The sequence below is a fragment of the Colossoma macropomum genome, unplaced genomic scaffold (genome assembly GCF_904425465.1).
Source record: "Colossoma macropomum unplaced genomic scaffold, Colossoma_macropomum, whole genome shotgun sequence".
NCBI classification, from domain to species: Eukaryota; Metazoa; Chordata; class Actinopteri; order Characiformes; family Serrasalmidae; genus Colossoma; species Colossoma macropomum.
Window position 1 is genome coordinate 23,719,525 of NW_023494806.1, and position 18,178 is coordinate 23,737,702.

General features: G+C 39.4%; 2 protein-coding genes across 5 annotated transcripts; both read right to left on the reverse strand.

The window, feature by feature from the left end:
- Positions 1-3,245: 3,245 nt before the first annotated feature.
- Positions 3,246-7,334, reverse strand: tal2 (T-cell acute lymphocytic leukemia 2). Its single transcript, XM_036598172.1, has 2 exons — positions 5,007-7,334; positions 3,246-4,795 (listed from the first exon to the last, which is right to left on the reverse strand). The coding sequence occupies exon 2, from the start codon at positions 4,783-4,785 to the stop codon at positions 4,450-4,452; it is 336 nt and encodes a 111-aa protein (XP_036454065.1). The 5' UTR covers positions 4,786-4,795; positions 5,007-7,334; the 3' UTR covers positions 3,246-4,449.
- A 45-nt stretch (positions 7,335-7,379) lies between these two features.
- Positions 7,380-17,335, reverse strand: LOC118826987. Of its 4 annotated transcripts, none has more exons than XR_005008825.1 (8): positions 16,870-17,334; positions 16,559-16,690; positions 16,035-16,184; positions 14,483-14,846; positions 13,074-13,311; positions 12,468-12,514; positions 10,628-11,412; positions 7,380-9,021 (listed from the first exon to the last, which is right to left on the reverse strand). XR_005008825.1 is itself a non-coding variant. In XM_036598140.1 (8 exons), the coding sequence occupies exons 3-8, from the start codon at positions 16,143-16,145 to the stop codon at positions 9,009-9,011; spliced, it is 849 nt and encodes a 282-aa protein (XP_036454033.1). In that variant the 5' UTR covers positions 16,146-16,184; positions 16,559-16,690; positions 16,870-17,334; the 3' UTR covers positions 7,380-9,008. The 4 variants fall into 4 exon arrangements, 3 of the variants coding, with proteins under 3 accessions (XP_036454033.1, XP_036454032.1, XP_036454031.1); XM_036598140.1 differs by having other exon boundaries at positions 11,337-11,412; XM_036598139.1 differs by lacking the exon at positions 7,380-9,021 and having other exon boundaries at positions 10,220-11,412; positions 16,453-16,690; positions 16,870-17,335.
- Between the last annotated feature and the right edge of the window lie 843 nt (positions 17,336-18,178).

The following is an 18,178-nucleotide window of genomic DNA, read 5'->3' on the forward strand; positions in this document are numbered from 1 at the left end:
CTGTTCTACAGTTTCTCATTAGGCTGAATGAATAACCGACTCTAAATGTAGGTATTGTGATATAAACTGAGTCTGTTCTACAGTTTCTCATTAGGCTGAATGAATAACTGGCTCTAAATGTAGGTATTGTGATATAAACTGAGTCTGTTCTACAGTTTCTCATTAGGCTGAATGAATAACTGACTCTAAATGTAGGTATTGTGATATGAACTGAGTCTGTTCTACAGTTTCTCATTAGGCTGAACGAATTAACTTTTATGTTCAATTTTAGTCCTGTTTGACATTCAAAAATGTTGCCCCTATCTGACCATTACATAAGGGTCAGCCAGCACTAAACATTTTGGGCGATTTTTTTAAGTTATTTAAATTTGCAACAGATGCATTTTTTTTAAACACAAACATAAGATTTAAGGAAACACAAACGCACACTCTCTCCAAACGTTATTCACACTTAGTTGGTCAGTGAGGAGTTTTGACTTCAGGTTGACCTCTGACCTAAGGTCGTAAGTTAAGCTGTCCATTCTCTGACAGCTCTAAAGCCACTCGGACCCTCGCAGAGGTCATCGCTATTGTCACCCTGCTCTCAACTGACCATCGCAGAGGTCATCTCTATGGCTGCACGTCTCTTAAATGACGATCATGGTTGACCATGATAAATATATATAAAGATATATAAATAAATGATAAACATGGGTGACCAGCAGGTTTTACCAACACACATGAATAATAATAATAATAATAATAATAATAGTACATGCAATAAGTAATGAACAAACATCAGTTAACGACACAAAGTAGGACGAAACCTTGAATCCCCAAAATGGCAACTTCATAAGAAAAGAGAAAAACATTCTAAACTTTTAATGGAAGTCAATGGAACACAGTTTTGTTAATAATATAATATAATATAATATAATATAATATTAGTTATTTTGGATCAAATTAAAAATAAAAAAATGGTTAAAATAAAGAATTAAAAAAAGGTTTTTATTCCAACAGTGACATCAGATATTTTAATCTCAAATATCTGTGATCTTATTACTTCAGAACATACAAAACGCATACAGAGTGGAAGAGAAAGAAACAAAGATTTTCTAAATGATCTCTGAACATCAGTCTGCTTATTAGTTTTTATAAAACACAATGCAATATTTTATTTAGTTAATTACAAAATAGAGTAAGATGTTAACAATGTAAGCTACAGACAAAAACAATTCATTATAGGTCATAATATTGCTAATTTTAGTTTGAAGTGCAATGCTACACTTACTCAGTTGGCTCTTAATTCTTCAGTTAAAGCACATTTTCACTGCACCAGGTGCTTTCATGAGAACCTAACAGATGTTCTAACAATCTATCACTATTGGGACATTTAATCCAAGAAGAGAAGAGGTTACGCCTACACACTACTGTACATAGAGTTAGCCTAGAATATTCAACAGTGCTTGACCACAGTATAAAAACCAACTGATTGTGTTTATTTTGAATTACTATCTAATTTGAATTCATATATAGCCCTAAAGCAGGGGGGCCCAAAGTGTTTGTCTTTGGGGACCAAACTAGGAACAAAAATACAAAACAGCTAAATTGCAATTTATTAGCTTTAGGCTTTCTTTAAATACTCCAGTATTCCTTACATTTAAGGCACACTGCTCTCTTTTTAGTCCCACTGCATAGTACACACTATTAGCTCATAACTACTAGCTATATCTGTGTTGTCAGGTGACAATTGTGGTGTCATCATAGATTTACGCTATTTTATGAAATCACAGTGTTGTTACCAGATAGTAAAATATACACACAACGCAACCCTGTTTCCAAAAAAGTTGGGACGCTGTGCAAAATGTAAATAAGAACAGATTACAATGACATGCAAATCATTTTAACTCTCTATTTAATTAAAATAATACAAAGACAACATATCAAATGTTGTAACTAATAATTTTTTATTTTTTAAAAATTATATGCCCACTGTGAATTTGATGCCAACAACACATTTCAAAAAAGAAACAACACTCCGTAAGCGTTTGGGAACTGAGGAGAAAGTGAAATGTTTTCCGGTTCTTGCTTGAAATAAGATTTCAGCTGCTCAACAGTTTCAGGGTCTCCTTTGTCATATTTTTTGTTTCATAATGCGGTAAATGTTTTCAATGAATGACAGGTCTGGACTGCAGGCAGTCCAGTTTAGCACCCAGATTCTTTTACTACTAAGCCATGCTGTTGTAATATGTGTAGAATGTGCTTTGGCACTGTCAAGGCCTTTCCTGAAAAAGACGTCATCTGTATGGCAGCAAATAAACCTGTGTATATATCGTTCAGCATTAACGCACCCCCACACCATCACGGAACTGTGAACTGTGTGCTGACAACATGTGGGATGGTCCCTCTCTTCTTTAGCCCAGAGAATGCAGTGTCCATGATTTGCAAAAACAATTTCCAACTTTAATTTGTGAGACTACAGGACACTTTTCCATTTCACCCCAATCCATATTAAATCAGCTCAAGCCCAGAGAAGGCGGCGGCATTTCCGGATCCTGTTTATATATGGCGTCTTCTTTACACGGTGGGTGTTTCTGAGCCCATGCAGTGATTTTCACTACAGAATCATCTCTGAAATAGTCGAAGTGCTGCCTGAGGGCCTGAAGATCACGGCCAGCGAATATCGTTTTTCGGCCTTGTCCCTTGCATACAGAGATTTCCCATGCAGTCTTTCGGAGTGCTGAACCCCTCCCCATCTTTACTTCTGAAAGGCTCAGCCTCTCTGGGATGCTCTTTTTGTACTCAATCAGGTTCCACCAGGTGTTTTTTAGCATTCCACAAATTTGTCTGTCTTTTGTTGACCCATCCATTTTTTGAAACATGTTGCTGGCATCAAATTCAAAATGGGCATGTATCTTTCAAAAAACAATAAAATTTCTAAGTTTCAACACTTGATTTGTTGTCTTTGTAGTATTTCCAATTAAATGTAAGGTTTAAATGATTTGCACATAATCACATTCTGTTTTTATTTACATTTTGCACAGCATCCCAAGTTTTTTGGAAACGAGGTTGTATATATGTACTCATAAAACGTGTTTTGGGGAGTTTGGGGGTTAGGCAACTTTCCGTTGGGTCTAATCAAACATCTAACTTCAGGCAGGCTAAAAATAGTACTATTAGCACTATGATGCTAATAGTGCAATGAAAAAAAACTGCAATGGTTTCCAAGTTTTTGTTTGCATTTTAATAGCAAAAAATGTGTTAAATTAATACAATAAATAATACATACCAAGGAAGACAAAAACTCAGAGTGATACATCACTTCTACCATGCAAAAGCTTACAGCTTGCACAAAAATATTAACAATCTTTGGCTACGTTTCATGTTCGCTGAACAATCAATAAATTAACATCTGTGTTCAATAAGTTAACAAATATTTAAATAGAAAAAGAATAATTTACAGGTGTTGTCAGTTATACAGTCCTGACCATCTGATAAAGAAATAAATAAAAAGCCAGTAATATCTTTAAGACCAAAATAGGGAAGGTGACCTTTTAGTTATTACTGCTCTTATTTTTTAAATTATGCCAAAAAAAGACAATTAATAAATAACATAAAAACAAAATGACAAATCCTGAGTGGAACAATGTCCACGTCATCCAAACAAACCCATATGCTGTATGAAGCTTCTGCACGGCAATCACGGAGGTTTTCTTTCAGCTTCTGAAAGTAAACCAAATTAACAGCCTCTGTTTCACCAGCATTATCGGTTTCAAAAGCGGAAAGCAGCACCTGTGTCCATTTCAGTTCAGATGCTTTTTCTGTGGAGGCTGTAGTCATAGACACTGCCCATCTAGGTCACAGTTGTTTCCAGTTATTGAGGGTTTGGTAATGAAAATTTAACAATGGCTACTCAGGTTCAATTAATTCCTAGTTTTTAGAAAAATCTGGGTTAGATCTGGATTCATATTTGATTACTCACACATTAGTTTTCCTGCAAGGCAGAGGTTCTAGTTTTTCTGTGAAATTACAGCAGACGTTCCAGATTACGTCCTTGAAATCACAACAACCATAGATAGCGTTTGTAAAATTACATCAGACGTTCCTACAATCTCAGTAAAACTACAGCAGGAATACTCGATTCTCTCCACGTAATTAAAGCAGACATTCCAGATTCTCTGAAATGACAGATGCTCTAGATCTTTGTTAAATTACCGCAGAGGTTTCAGATTCTTTCTGTGAAAAAACAGCAAACATCCAAGATTTTCCTGAAAAATTAAGCAGATGTTCTAGATTCTCTCTGTGACATTACAGCAGACGCTCTAAATTCTGTGAAATTACAGATGTTCTAGACTCTCTGTAAAATCACAGCAGTCGTTCTAAATTCCCTCTGCGTAATTTTCAGCAGACATTCTGGATTTTCTCTGTAAAAACTGTTCTTGATTTCCCATGTTGCTGCAGCAGCAGGTTCTACCAGGACTCTGTGCTGTCGCTGCTGGAGCCAGGAGACTGTGGGTCAGAGTCGCTGGTCCAGGCCCGGTCCGAGCGGAGGTTCTGCATGTTCCCTGTGATAAGCGTGAGCAGGGCGGCCGGAGAGTGAGCTGCTGCGGCACCTTCGCCCTGCTGCTTCTCCAGCAGCGTGACCAGAAAGGTGATGTAGCGCATGGCCAGCCGCAGGATCTCGTTCTTGCTCAGCTTCTTCTCGGGTGGATGCGTCGGGATGAGCTTCCGCAGCTCCGCAAACGCCGTGTTCACATTGTGCTGCCTCCAGCGCTCACGCGTGTTGGTGAACACTTTTCGGGTCATGATGCTGAGGCTGAGAAGATAAAAAAGAAAGAGATTAACTTCAAACATTTAAAATAATAAATATTCGTCATTATTCAGTTATTAAACATTTTAATTTATTCCGTTAACAATTCTGCAGTAATTACTGTAAAACTGGTACACACCGGTCCTCAGAGTTTAAGAGGTCAATCGTAAATATTGTATGCAAAAAATAATCCAGAAATTATGCCACAGAATCTTACCTGTGAGTATCCTGATTCAGAAAACGCGTGATCCCTCCAGAATGCGTAAGAAGGATAACAATGATATTTGTTAAGCGGAGCTGCAGTAGAGTTGCTGTTAAAGCACTAGAGTAGAAGATTAGTCAGAGTACTGCGGTCCAGCGTGTCCTTTCAGTCCAAGATTCAGCCCCTCTCTGAGCTCTCTCACAAGATGCTCTCACAGAAAGGAGTGAATAAGAGGGAGAGGGAGAGGGAGGGGAAGAAGAGAGGAGGAGAGAAAGGAGGGGAGTGAGGGACGGGGGGAGGACAACACGAGTGGAGGCTTATGTATTTTACAGCTGTATTGTATATGCTGTGACGCTGGCAGTCTGCAGTAGAGAGGGAGTTATTTACACCTGCCAATAATTCCCTTTAAATACTCAACACCTGTCAAAGCCCTTTTAACACGTTACCCTGGCCATTAAAACTGTTTTAACTCATTGGTAAGAGGTATGGTATGGTATTGGTATGAGACAGGTCAAGCTGTATCTGAATGCCGCTGCTACACCTGCAACAAAATATAATATCACATTTATAAATGACTCATTATGCTAAACAAGTCACCTCTTACTTTCAATGCAGCACTTTATCTTATCCCGTTTTAAATAGGCATCTGATTTTTCATTTCACATTTCATGGGTTCATTTAGCCCAGTGTGAGCTTTGGGTGGCCAAACAAAAGAAAAAGACTAATAAAAATCGGTCACTATTCAGTTCACTGCCGACTTCACTCATTATACCTGCTATTAATAAAAATACCAAATATACAGTTTTAATTCAAACACCTGACACTGCTGCAATTTAAAGGCCACTTACATACAAACATTCATACAGAATTAATGCTTTTGACATTTGAAGGCAAAAAGAGAAAAAGATCGGCCAAATTTTGCATTTATAGTTTATAGTATTTATAATTTGTAATAAAACAGAATGAAATTTATCAAAGCTATCATTTTAGCTCAAACCAAACATTCCTTGTAAGCCATGACGAATCAGTGTTGTTCGGTTGTTCAGGTCTAATGCAAGAGAGTTTCTGTTTATATACGTTTACTCGCTACTCGTCCACCTGCTATGAGCTGTGTCAGCGGAGCACTGAGCAGAAACAGTAACATCACAATCTAAGCGCTGCCGATTGGCCGAGACGTGGTGAAGAAGCATATTCCCACTGACAAGTTTACAATCTGGGTTTTGTCAGCCCTGTGGTAATCTCGTTTAGCATGTCCAGAGGCCACACATAAATTACACTGTCATAAAAAAACACACAGACACAAGCCTGAGGGCTGACAAATTCTTTGGCTGAGGGGTCCCCCAGGGGTCCCCAAAATATCCCCCCTCTCTCTCTCCCTGACTGTCTCCCTCGTTCAGCCCGCTCTCAGATCTGAAGCGGCTGTCTAGCTGAAGCGATTCTCCTCTAAGCGCTGGAGTGTTGTTTTTGAGGCTGTGTGAAAAGTCTCTTGGTGCGTTTTGGGGGGATTTGCATAATGGGATTACGGTGGGATTAAGAAGGAGAACGGAGGGGAGGCAAAGTCTAGGGGGCACGTCAGGGCCTATTCACTCATACACACACACACACAGTCATCATACACACGTCGCACCTGCAGAGCTGCCATTCAGAGCTGGGAACTTTAACAGCCTTTACTAAACACTAAAAACCCCTCCGACACCTCCTCTTTACCCCTCACTCATCCAAAACTACCCCAGCCTCACCCAGAACTACTACGGCCTCTGCCTCTTCATACCCCACACTCACCCAATCTAACCCCACACTCACCCAAACTACCCCAGCCTCTGCCCAAACCTATCCCACACTCACTTAATCTTATCCCACACTCACCTAATCTTACCGCTGGCCCAGTCCACACTCACTTACATTCAATCTTACCCTACACTGGCCAAACCCTAACACCCAAAACTACCACTGACCCAGTCCACACACACTTCTACTCAATATTAACCCACAATCACCAACCCCTACCACCCAAATCCACCACTAGCCCAGACCACACTCACTTCCACTCAAAGTTTCGCTGACCCTCACCCAGCATCACACCAAAAAACTACCCTGATCTCTGCCCAATCTTAGACCACACTCACCCAATACTACACACACTCATTCAATCTTACCCCACACTCACCAGATATTATCCACACTCACCAGTCTAACCCCACATCACCTTATACCCACACGTGGTGTATCATTATTCCACTAGGGACAACCAATATGTCTCCCAAATTATATCACAAATTTACATATTTTGACATTATCTACTGTGTCATGTTCTGCTAACTGGCATCAGAAGCACTAGCTCAGGGTTCTGTACGATATTTATGCACAATAAAGTGTGCACAATCTCAAACCCGTCCTCTTCTGGCAGCCAAAGAGCTTTCGTATTGTTAACTGCCTTAAAAAGCCTACAAACCACTCATCTTACATAACAATGCATTTTGAATGTTTGTAGTGGTCAGAAACTACTTACTTGAGATTGCTTGATAACTCCACGCAATTTGAGGCAAATTTGTGATGATTTAAAACTAAAGAAGATGATTTCAGACACCAAACATGGCTCATCGATTACATTATGAATACGTAAAGTAATACATAAGGAAAGGTACCACTGAGTAAACCTGATTTCTAACCGAAACATGGCTTTAACTCATGGGAACAACAGTTAGTTGCTCCAGCTGTGTCCAGTGATGAGGACTTAACTGTGCGGGTTTGTTTGTATGTGGTGGGTCTTGAGCAGAATGAATAGCTTTGGCACCAGAGCAGAAAGGCAAAACGTAAAAGGTCAGATTTGAACAGCATGCATGTTTCTCACACTCTCCCTCCCTCCATGTGAAAGTAAAGGAGACAGAGAGAAAGAGAAAAGAGCGAGAGCGCATGGCGTGGCCATTATTACACCATTACGACTGCGTTTATTTACCAGACCACACTAAGCAGCCGCACCACCACAAAATAGCCCCCTGTGCCTGCCCTTTCTGCCCTTACCCCATCCTACAGAGCCGCGTTAGGGGCTTTTGTTCAGGGAGGGTCGTTAGCAGGGACAGTAAACGCACCCTGAATGGATGAGTGGTGGGGGTCATTTATGCAGGCTGGCTATGAGCCGGGAGAGATAGAAGGACAGAGAGGGGGAGAGAGAGATTAAGAAGAGAGCCAGAGAGAGGGAGTATGTGTGCGTGTAATGCCCACGGGAGGAGTTTTTTTTCCCTCAGCTCATTCCAGTGAGGGCCTAAAGAAGGACTGCTGGCTTTCTGTGATAAGCGCTCACTCTCTCTTTTTTCCCTCTCTCCCTCCTCCTCTCTTCCCTCTCTCTGTCTCTGCCCGACACTGATAAGGAACCTGCAGTGCAAATGAACTGCTACCTTTCCTCCATCCATCTCCATGAAACAGAAAGAAAGACAGAAAAAGCGAGAGGTGTCTGCTTCAGCTTCCACACAGAGATGTATATTTACGGTCTCCATCAGTTTTTAATGACACAAACTAGCGCAATTAACACGTCATTAAAGCGGAATTTAATGGCAGAGTGGCTTATATAGAAGCTTTAGGTCTGCATGGCAACCACATGCAGTAATTTCCCCGTTCTGCTTTATGATTCAGGTTTGGTTTGATTAAAAAAATAAGTTTGATTATTGAAAGCAACAAAAGAACATACTCAGTAAGGGCTCCCGAGTGGCACCAATGTCTACATGGCCCTGCTGTTGGGAGTTCAATCCCTGCCGATGCCACAGCCGTACACTACAATTATAATCCAAGACAGTATAACTGTGCCCACATTACTGAGAGCATGCTTGCCAACGTGGGCGTCTGGTAGCTGACATGAAAGAATTAGCAGTTAGCGTTCTCCTCTAAGTGTGCTGTGCTGTCCGAGATGTTGTGTTAGCAGCAGTTTGAAAAGGTGCAGTGGATCTTCACGTGTCTCAGAAGAAGCATGAACTAGTCTTCACCCTTCCAGCCTCGGAGCATGATGCAATTGGGGAGACCCAGCTAGTGGGTGCAACTGGACAGGATATAGAAATAGAAAAAAACAATACAGTTTAAAAGCAATTATACAGTGATCTGCATGCCTTAATCATCAGACACTCGCGGAGTATCTCTAATAGACTTGATTATGTGGTTTCCGATGCTGTATGAAAAACTGTTATCCATAAACATTGTACACAGAGATGTATATCCATTAACACTTTCATTTTCAGATGTCTTCTTTCAGATAACCACTTCTGATCGGACTTGGCGACTGGAGGTCGTTGTTACACACGTTTGGATTGCATGGACTACTAATGCAACTTATCATCATCTTTGCTTCAATGACTCCACTGATTAGACAGTTTCTTTCGTTGTTGTTGGGATGTTTTAGGGTTCACACTACAAATGTTTCGGGTCATATGTGTCCCTGACCACCACCGAAGGTAGTTTGAGTGATTGGATCATGGCGCATCTACCATACGAGTATATCGCTGTTGTTGGAAGAAAACCTCGTATCTCCGTTTTTGTCGTTTTTCGGTTTTTGATATAATTTGACGATACCTGTTGCCCTTTATATTTTGTGTAAATTTCATAATGAATGGACTAAAAGAAACGGCCCGAAATTTCCTGAAAAAATGTCTGGTTCCATTGACTTACATTAAAAGTAAAGTAGGTTTTTTTCCTTCTCCTGTAAAGTTACCATTTTGGAGATATAAGGTTTTCTTCCGACAACAGCGATATACAGAAACATACCATACAATGTCTTATTTATCACATAGGAGTGTTGGTCAAGGTCAACTCACACATACTGACCTTCTGTATGCTAATCTAAAAGAGATGTTCTTCAACTGAGAATCTGAGTCAACAGAGAGGCAATAAAAGTCTGATAAAATAAAAAACTACTGTACCAGCTCACCTTTGAGCCGTGCACACCACAACAGTGTATCCGCCCCAGGGGTGCCAGGGGTCACATACAGAGGAACTGTGAGGTCATGCTTACACATATAAACATTAAACATTAAACCTCTTAAACATTTTTTTTTCTTCCTGCAGTGAAAATTATAGCTGCCACTATAGTTCTGACTCTGCTATTTCAACAAAGGCTGTATATATATATATATATATATATATATATATATATATATATATACACACACACACACACACACACACACACACATATATTTATATATATATATATATATAGTACATTAAGGCAACAAAACCATTTATTTCACCAACTGGAGAATTGTGGTGTGTAAAAACACAGTTTATATATATATTTGGTCACATAATTTCCACTGGCATTAATGAACAAAACGGTTGTGGAAACCAACTTTATGCGTATGGGACTTATAGCTCCTGCTGTGTTTTGCTTGTTGGCCACTTCTTTTATATCTTTTATCCATATCTTTCATAAAATCTGCTTAGCCTTGCAATTTATACACTCTTAGCATTTACATACATTAAGTGACAGCAAAACACTTTTAGAAATGACTACAGAAACTATAGGAAAACGTCTTTCAATATAATCAATTCAATCAAAATATCCCAAAATTTAAAAATCTGACAGATTAACACATTAATCTGCTCCCTTCCCCCTCCGTAAATTTCAAAAGTGTTACCTTTCTAATACATACCTCAGTGAACTCTTGTGAACCTGGCTTAGCTGGTATTTTTACAGTTACAGGAGAATCATCACCCTAAATTTGCGTCACAAATGCAATGAAACCCAAGTGAAAGCTTAATCATCTGTAGCTGTAACTGAATTAATCATTTCCACATCACATCTCTACGAACAGCCCTCTATGGCCCAAACACTACACATTACACATCTTCGCTGCTGTGACTTAAATGCCCACCCCTGTCTCCAACACAATGTTTTAGCTCTATAATGAGAAAACGTTTTACACCTGCTTCTGTGTACATTCAGTCCAACATCACAGCACACACTTTGGGTTAAAGGTCACAGGAGAAAGCCTTTGCCTTTTATGGTGAACCGTAAATTTAGACCACAGGCTGACTTTCCTGGTATATTGTTTGGTGTTCTTAAACAAACATCCTAAAAAAAACAGGTTTCACCATATGTGAAGTGTGAATGCTATGTTTTTTAATTATAATTCAATAAATGCAATGAAAAAATAAATTATGCAGTTGGTTTGTAAGTGAAAACACATCTTCCTGAGTACGTATTTGGGGGGGTTCTCTGTGGGTTTGTGTCTCTGTGTATGGAACAGTATATGACAAGTGAAATAAAGGGTCTTCAGGGTGGTGTTATAGCGAACATGTCAGTGTGAAGAATGTATGACAGGATGTGTGAGATGAAACTAAAGCAGGCGTTCAGAAAACCTGAGCCGCGTTTGTCCGTCACACCGTCCTGGTATTCTCTCAAAAAGAAGCCTCCCTCTCTTACACTGTGGAAACACTACAAACAGAGAAGACAGACACATACAATTAATCTTTAATTCATCAGTGCTCACACAGCCCCCTGCTGTTTCGCTGAAACTATGGGTTAAAATTGAGCTGGAGGTGCCGCACATTACAGGTTGTACAGCACGACTTGCCATGTCACTGCAGTATTCAATTATACTGTATGTCACTGATCCAAACATTAAATGACCATAAAAGACACAAATACAGTGTTTACATTTTCCCTACACATATTCTTGTCATACTGTATTCGTAGCTGTAGTATACTGTGTACTTGTATGACCATAAAATGGTCATTTTACTTGCTCCAACTTTAATCTATAATCAAAAATGTCCTTACTGCAAATAAATTAAAAATCTTTTGAAGGCAACCAGCAGATCTAACTCATAAACGACTGTTTAGCACAATAAAGAAGGAAAGTGCAGATCTGCTGGTGGCATTAAAAATATTTTAAATCGCCATTCATTTCAGAAGTGCATTTTTGATTATGGATTAAAAATCATTTCAAGCTGGAACAAGTGAATTGGCTATTTTACAATCATAGTATACAATCATACAGTGTGAATGCATGATTGAAATCAGCCCAGATTGAACACCAGCTCCAAACACACAACAGCTATTTATTCTTTTGACTTTGGTGGATCTGTGTTGCCGTCATATGTGGTAAATTAGGTGAAGCATATGAGATGATTTTTTTATGTTGTGACTTTTTTATGTTATGTTGTGGCTAAAAACTACTGGAAATGTGCAAGTGTGCTCATTTAGCCCACACAGTGTGAGCCATAAAAATGTATGATAGGTGACCAATACAGAGCGTAAAAACCTTAAACCATATCGCAGACCAGGCAACATACACAAATTATTTTGTAACTCGTACACTGATCTGTTTCTTCATTTAGAGAACAAACATTAGTGCAGACTTACGTGTGTTTTACATGAACGTGTATGTTTGAGATGAAACACATCTGAGAATGTGCCACTGTGTTTGAAGTGTATGAGAAATGTATTAAAAGGTCTCAATGAGAGAAAACATGTCCATGCTTGTGTACCTGTCTCTCCTGCAGTATCTCTTGCTGGTCTCTTCCTCTCTGTGCCCCTGTATTGGGCAGAAGTGAATAGTCACTAGTTACATTTACTCATTCACTCTTTTTTAAATTTAATTGTGCTTCTCTGAGTATTTTTAAATGAAACTAATACTACATGTAGGAATGAAGACCTAAATAAATGAGTGGGGGGAACATGAATGCAGATGCTTCCAGACTGGTGTACTGCATGATACAATTACACAATTGACATCCTACATTGCTCTGTGGCAAATTTAAAAAATGTGGAGCTTGATGTTGGATTATTATGATCAAGTGGAAAAGATCTACATGGTTTTAAAGGGATCACTAGTGAGGCAAGGACAGCAGGAGCTTCGGTCCAAGACTAGTGTTTCAATAGGAACAATGACTGAGGTGGCCTCTGCATTCCGATCATACTATTTACGCAATTATCATACTCATCAAACCATTCAGTGTCCAGACATGCTCTGTGGATGGGGACCATCCTGGAAGAGACTACTCTCATCAGCGTAGGAATGTTTCATCACAGGACAAAAATGATGATTTAATTAACAATAGTTTTACTTGAGTATGAGTTGCTACTCTACCCACCGCTGGAACGGAGGTGAGATGCTGTAGGTGTCACTCTGCTGCCCCCTGCTGCTTGTTCCACACACATTGTTTCTCCATGGCTGCTGAGGCAGTATTTTCATCTCTTCCACAGGTGAATTCTGACCATACAGGACTGCTGGGGCAGGACACTCAGTGTGTGTATGTGAGTAAGAGAGATCTGGGGCTGACAGAGATGAAGCGTCCACTGTCCACTGTTCCTCTCCTTCATCAAAGAGGCCTGGTAATGGTTATGAGGTCAGAAACAACCATGATTAACTTACATTACTTTAATGTAAGTAATTACACTAAGATGTTGTGATATAGTTATATATGGGCAATACGCATTAAACATTCAAATAAATTGTTACTTGTCCTACAAATAACCTTTTTACATTTCTAGGTTAATTATGGTATTTAAGGTACATTTCTTAATATAGTGTATTTATGTAAACATGCTCCACTTCTATGCAAATGTTTGCACAGTTGATTTCTATGGTGAAGCTCCTTTAGACAGCTGGGCATGGTTCAATGATGGCTGCTGCAGGAAAATTATCGAAAAATGTTTTTGGGTCAGTTTACAGGGTTAATATATCGTCGCTGTCCAAAGAAAAACATGTATCTTCGTTTTTCTGCATCATTTGAACACGGTGAAAATTTCATGATGAATGGACCAATAGCAATGCTCTAAAATTACTTGGAAAAAAATATATTTACATTGACTTCCATTAAAAGTTCTGTAGTTCTTTGAAGATGCTTGTTTTTCTTTGGAACTCAAGTTAAAAAAATTCTTTAAAAAGTGCAGAGTTTGCCAGTTTCATAATAATGTGTAAATTTCCTTTTAAATTTTCATAGTTTTTATATTTTTTTCTTTCCCCATGTAGAGAAAAACAGTTTGGGACAGCTGGGAACACTGCAAACTAGCAAATCGCTAGTTTTTATTAAATAAAAAAACAATCATGCATCTAAATCTTACTGAAAAACAGGTAACTTTAACAGCAGAAATCTTACCGATAACATTTTTAAATGTAAAATTAATTTATTTATTGTTCTGAGTTTTGTTGTTGCTGTTGGAACAAAAGAAGAAGGAGAAGGAAAAACATTCTTGATTTATAAGGGAAGTTCATGTAAAAGCTTATTTTTTATTGATCCACTCATCATGAAATGTCCACACAATGTAAACACCAGCTGATGTTTTCAAATTATTAAAAAATAACAATGTTTTTGTCCTGACAGCAACAATATATGTAAACAGATATACAGCTTGTAAAATATCAAAAGCAACTAATCAAACTAGAACATGGAATCATCCAGACTCAGACGCCTCCTTAAAAGACATTTTGGTTGATTTATAAATAATCTCAGACTTCACCCTCACATATTTAATCTACAGTGAAATACTCTGCTGTTACCTGTGTAGCTCTCATTCTGAGCGTGTCCTCCAGGCCATGGCTGCGAGTGTGAGTCACACACACATTCTGACTGACTCACAAAGGCTTCACACACTGCCCCACGCCAGCCTGTACCCACAGTGCTCTGCTGCTGGACAGACTCAGGGCTGCTCAACTCAGTGGAAGAGGATGTGAGGAACAGCTGTGTGTCAGTGAGCGAGTCTGAATGAGGCTCGACTCCATTTACAGCCCAGTGAGGGAGCTGAGGATGGGGAGGATGAGGAGGGTGAAGGTTGTCATTAGACTGCAGTGGGGCTGTGTTTTCAGGCTCAGATGGAGAGGGGGCAGCACTGAGTCTGTGGAGAGCTGTGATATCACTGAAGAGCTACACACACACACACACACACATACACACACACACACACACACACACACACACACACACACACACACACACACGCACACACACACACGCACACACACACACACACACACGCACACACACACAAACACACACACACACACGCACACACACACACACACACGCACACACACACACACACACACACACACACACACACACACACACACACACACACACGCACACACACACAAACACACACACACACACGCACACACACACACACACACACGCACACACACACACACACACACACACACACACACACACACACACACACACACACACACAAACAAAAGTTACTGCTATTTGTTTATTATGTTAAGGGCATTTTGGTAAACATGAGTACTGGTTTGGTAAATTTGAGTACTGGTTTGGTAAATGTGAGTACTGGTTTGGTAAACGTGAGTACTGGTTTGGTAAACGTGAGTACTGGTTTGGTAAATTTGAGTACTGGTTTGGTAAACATGAGTACTGGTTTGGTAAACGTGAGTGCTGGTTTGGTAAACGTGAGGGCTGGTTTGGTAAATGTGAGTACTGGTTTGGTAAACGTGAGTACTGGTTTGGTAAACGTGAGCACTGGTTTGGTAAACATGAGCACTGGTTTGGTAAATGTGAGTACTGGTTTGGTAAATTTGAGTACTGGTTTGGTAAACGTGAGCACTGGTTTGGTAAACGTGAGTACTGGTTTGGTAAACGTGAGCACTGGTTTGGTAAACGTGAGCACTGGTTTGGTAAACGTGAGTACTGGTGTGGTAAACATTAGTACTGGTTTACGCTTGTTTATTTGTTCACTTACTCTGTTATTACTTGTTGCATTTAGCTGTTTTCTCCTTTCATTGAATGTTAAATCATTGCTCTAATTCACTGATAACATTTTTCTTTGTTTTTTCAGCCCAAGTGACCATAACTCTTTTCTCTCTTAATGCTGAGAAAATGGTGATCTTCAAGGAACACGAGCTCCGGATGCTGAGCAGGGAACTACCGTCACTGTTTACACCAGTTCTGCTATGAGGCTTGAACAACAGCCACAAGTAAACACAGCACCGCTGTCTGTGTTAGTACTGGTTAGTGTTAGTGTCAGTGTTTCTATAAACGCTGCCAGGTTTAATATTAACGTAATGTCTGTTTAGTATTGGTTGAGGCTGGTACCTTGCAGACTTTGTGTGGTATCTCAGGGAATCTGTCCTTGAGCTCAGAGAATGAAGCTTCCAGCAGCCACTGCAGAGAAGGAGCTCTCCTCAGCATGAGCTGGGCTACCATAGAGTTAATACACGGGAAACAAACCAAGCAGCTCTCCTCCTGAAAAACATTCACAGATAAAATTAACTCACCAACATCTGCACAAAGATACAACTACTAGCTATGCCATGCCTAGAGTTTGTTTTTATTTTGAGTAAGTGTGGCAGTTCTGAGGTCATCACTAGGCAAGACACACGTAAGTATATCAGCACAGCACAGTGTGAGAAAAGCACAGTATGTAAAGTTTATCCAGACTGAATGCTTTGGGATGTTGTTTAAAAGCAGTTTGATGAAATTAGTTAAAGTACAATTTAAACTTAATATTTACCCTGAAGTATTACTGTCACTACACGGTAATCAAGAGGGAAAGTTCCCAGGATGTCTTTGGCTCAGACCAAAATTTGACACCTGATTAAAACTCCAACTGACGTTACCTCTGTCTGCAGCACACTGAACCAGTCTCGGTCGAGCCAGCTCCACACACTCCTCTCTGAGCTCAGCAGAGTGTGTAGGCAGATCTGATACACATACCAGGCTATGTCTGCTACATCACACACAAGAAAAACCTGAGAATAAATACACACACAACAGCAGTTACAATAACACTCTCTAATATCGTCATTATCACATGCTGTAATTATATTAGCCCATAATCACTCTATGCACACACAACAGAACTGCACCAACATAAAACCTAATGATCAAATCAAACCACTAACACCTGGTTGTAGCTAGACAGACTCACCTTTATATCCAGGTCCTCTGACTTGAGTCCAAACAGAACGAAGGACGAGTAGATCAGCACCAGGTTACTGAACACATCGCCATACACACTGGGGGCAGGGAAAACGGTCAATAACGCAGATTTTTGCTTTCATTTTTTTAATCAAATTACAAATGCAAACATGCAAGACGACAGAAAGAAAAGCTCTGTAACGACTGCTTTCTATAAATAGCAGTGTCAACAAAAAAAGATCCAGTTCTGTTTGCCTTTCTAAGATAAAACCCACAAACTGTGCAAAATATCTCCTGTACCGGTCAAACTCAACTCTCAGAAAGAGGAGAGGATAAAGTTTTTCCATCGCTTTGTCACGTTCTCTCACTTCAGCAACACACTGAATCACCTCGCACCTACCAAAAAGCAATGCAACTGGCTACAATTAACTTGATGCACAACTGGATTAGACCATTTTCCTGTGCCCAGGTAGTTTTTACATAAGATACTTTAACATTTTTCAATAATCGATAATTCAGTGTTCGATAAACAAATACAGGACACACAGCAATGTACGACATTAGATTAGTATTTCAGGCTGTTTTGAAATGTGAGCTCTGTCTGTTTAATGATTATTAGACAGTGGACGGCTCACCTTGGTGTACAGGTAAAAGAAGAAAGCAGAACAAAACAGTTCAGTCAAAACAGTTCAGTCAAAACAGTTCATGTCAAGTTTGTAAGATATTTATTTGACATTGAGTAACAACATTCAGGCAGCAGAGGTTCATTAACTTTATTAATGTTCATGTAATTTTAATGATTAATTTTAATAAATAATTAAAATTATATTCATTTACTGTATTAACACCAACTTATTAACTTCATTAATCCATTTCTTCAGTAATCTATATCTCAGTGTGCTGTTGGTCAGTATATTGATCAGTGATCAGTAATCTATATCTCAATGTGCTCTTGGTCAGTATATTGATCAGTCATCAGTAATCTATATCTCAATGTGCTGTTGGTCGGTATATTGATCAGTGATCAGTAATCTATAACTCAATGTGCTGTTGGTCGGTATATTGATCAGTGATCAGTAATCTATATCTCAGTGTGCTGTTGGTCGGTATATTGATCAGTGATCAGTAATCTATATCTCAATGTGCTCTTGGTCAGTATATTGATCAGTCATCAGTAATCTATATCTCAATGTGCTGTTGGTCAGTATATTGATCAGTGATCAGTAATCTATAACTCAATGTGCTGTTGGTCTAGTATATCGATCAGAAGTCTACAATTCACAGTGAGCTGTTGGTAAGTTACCAGTAATAACTCACAG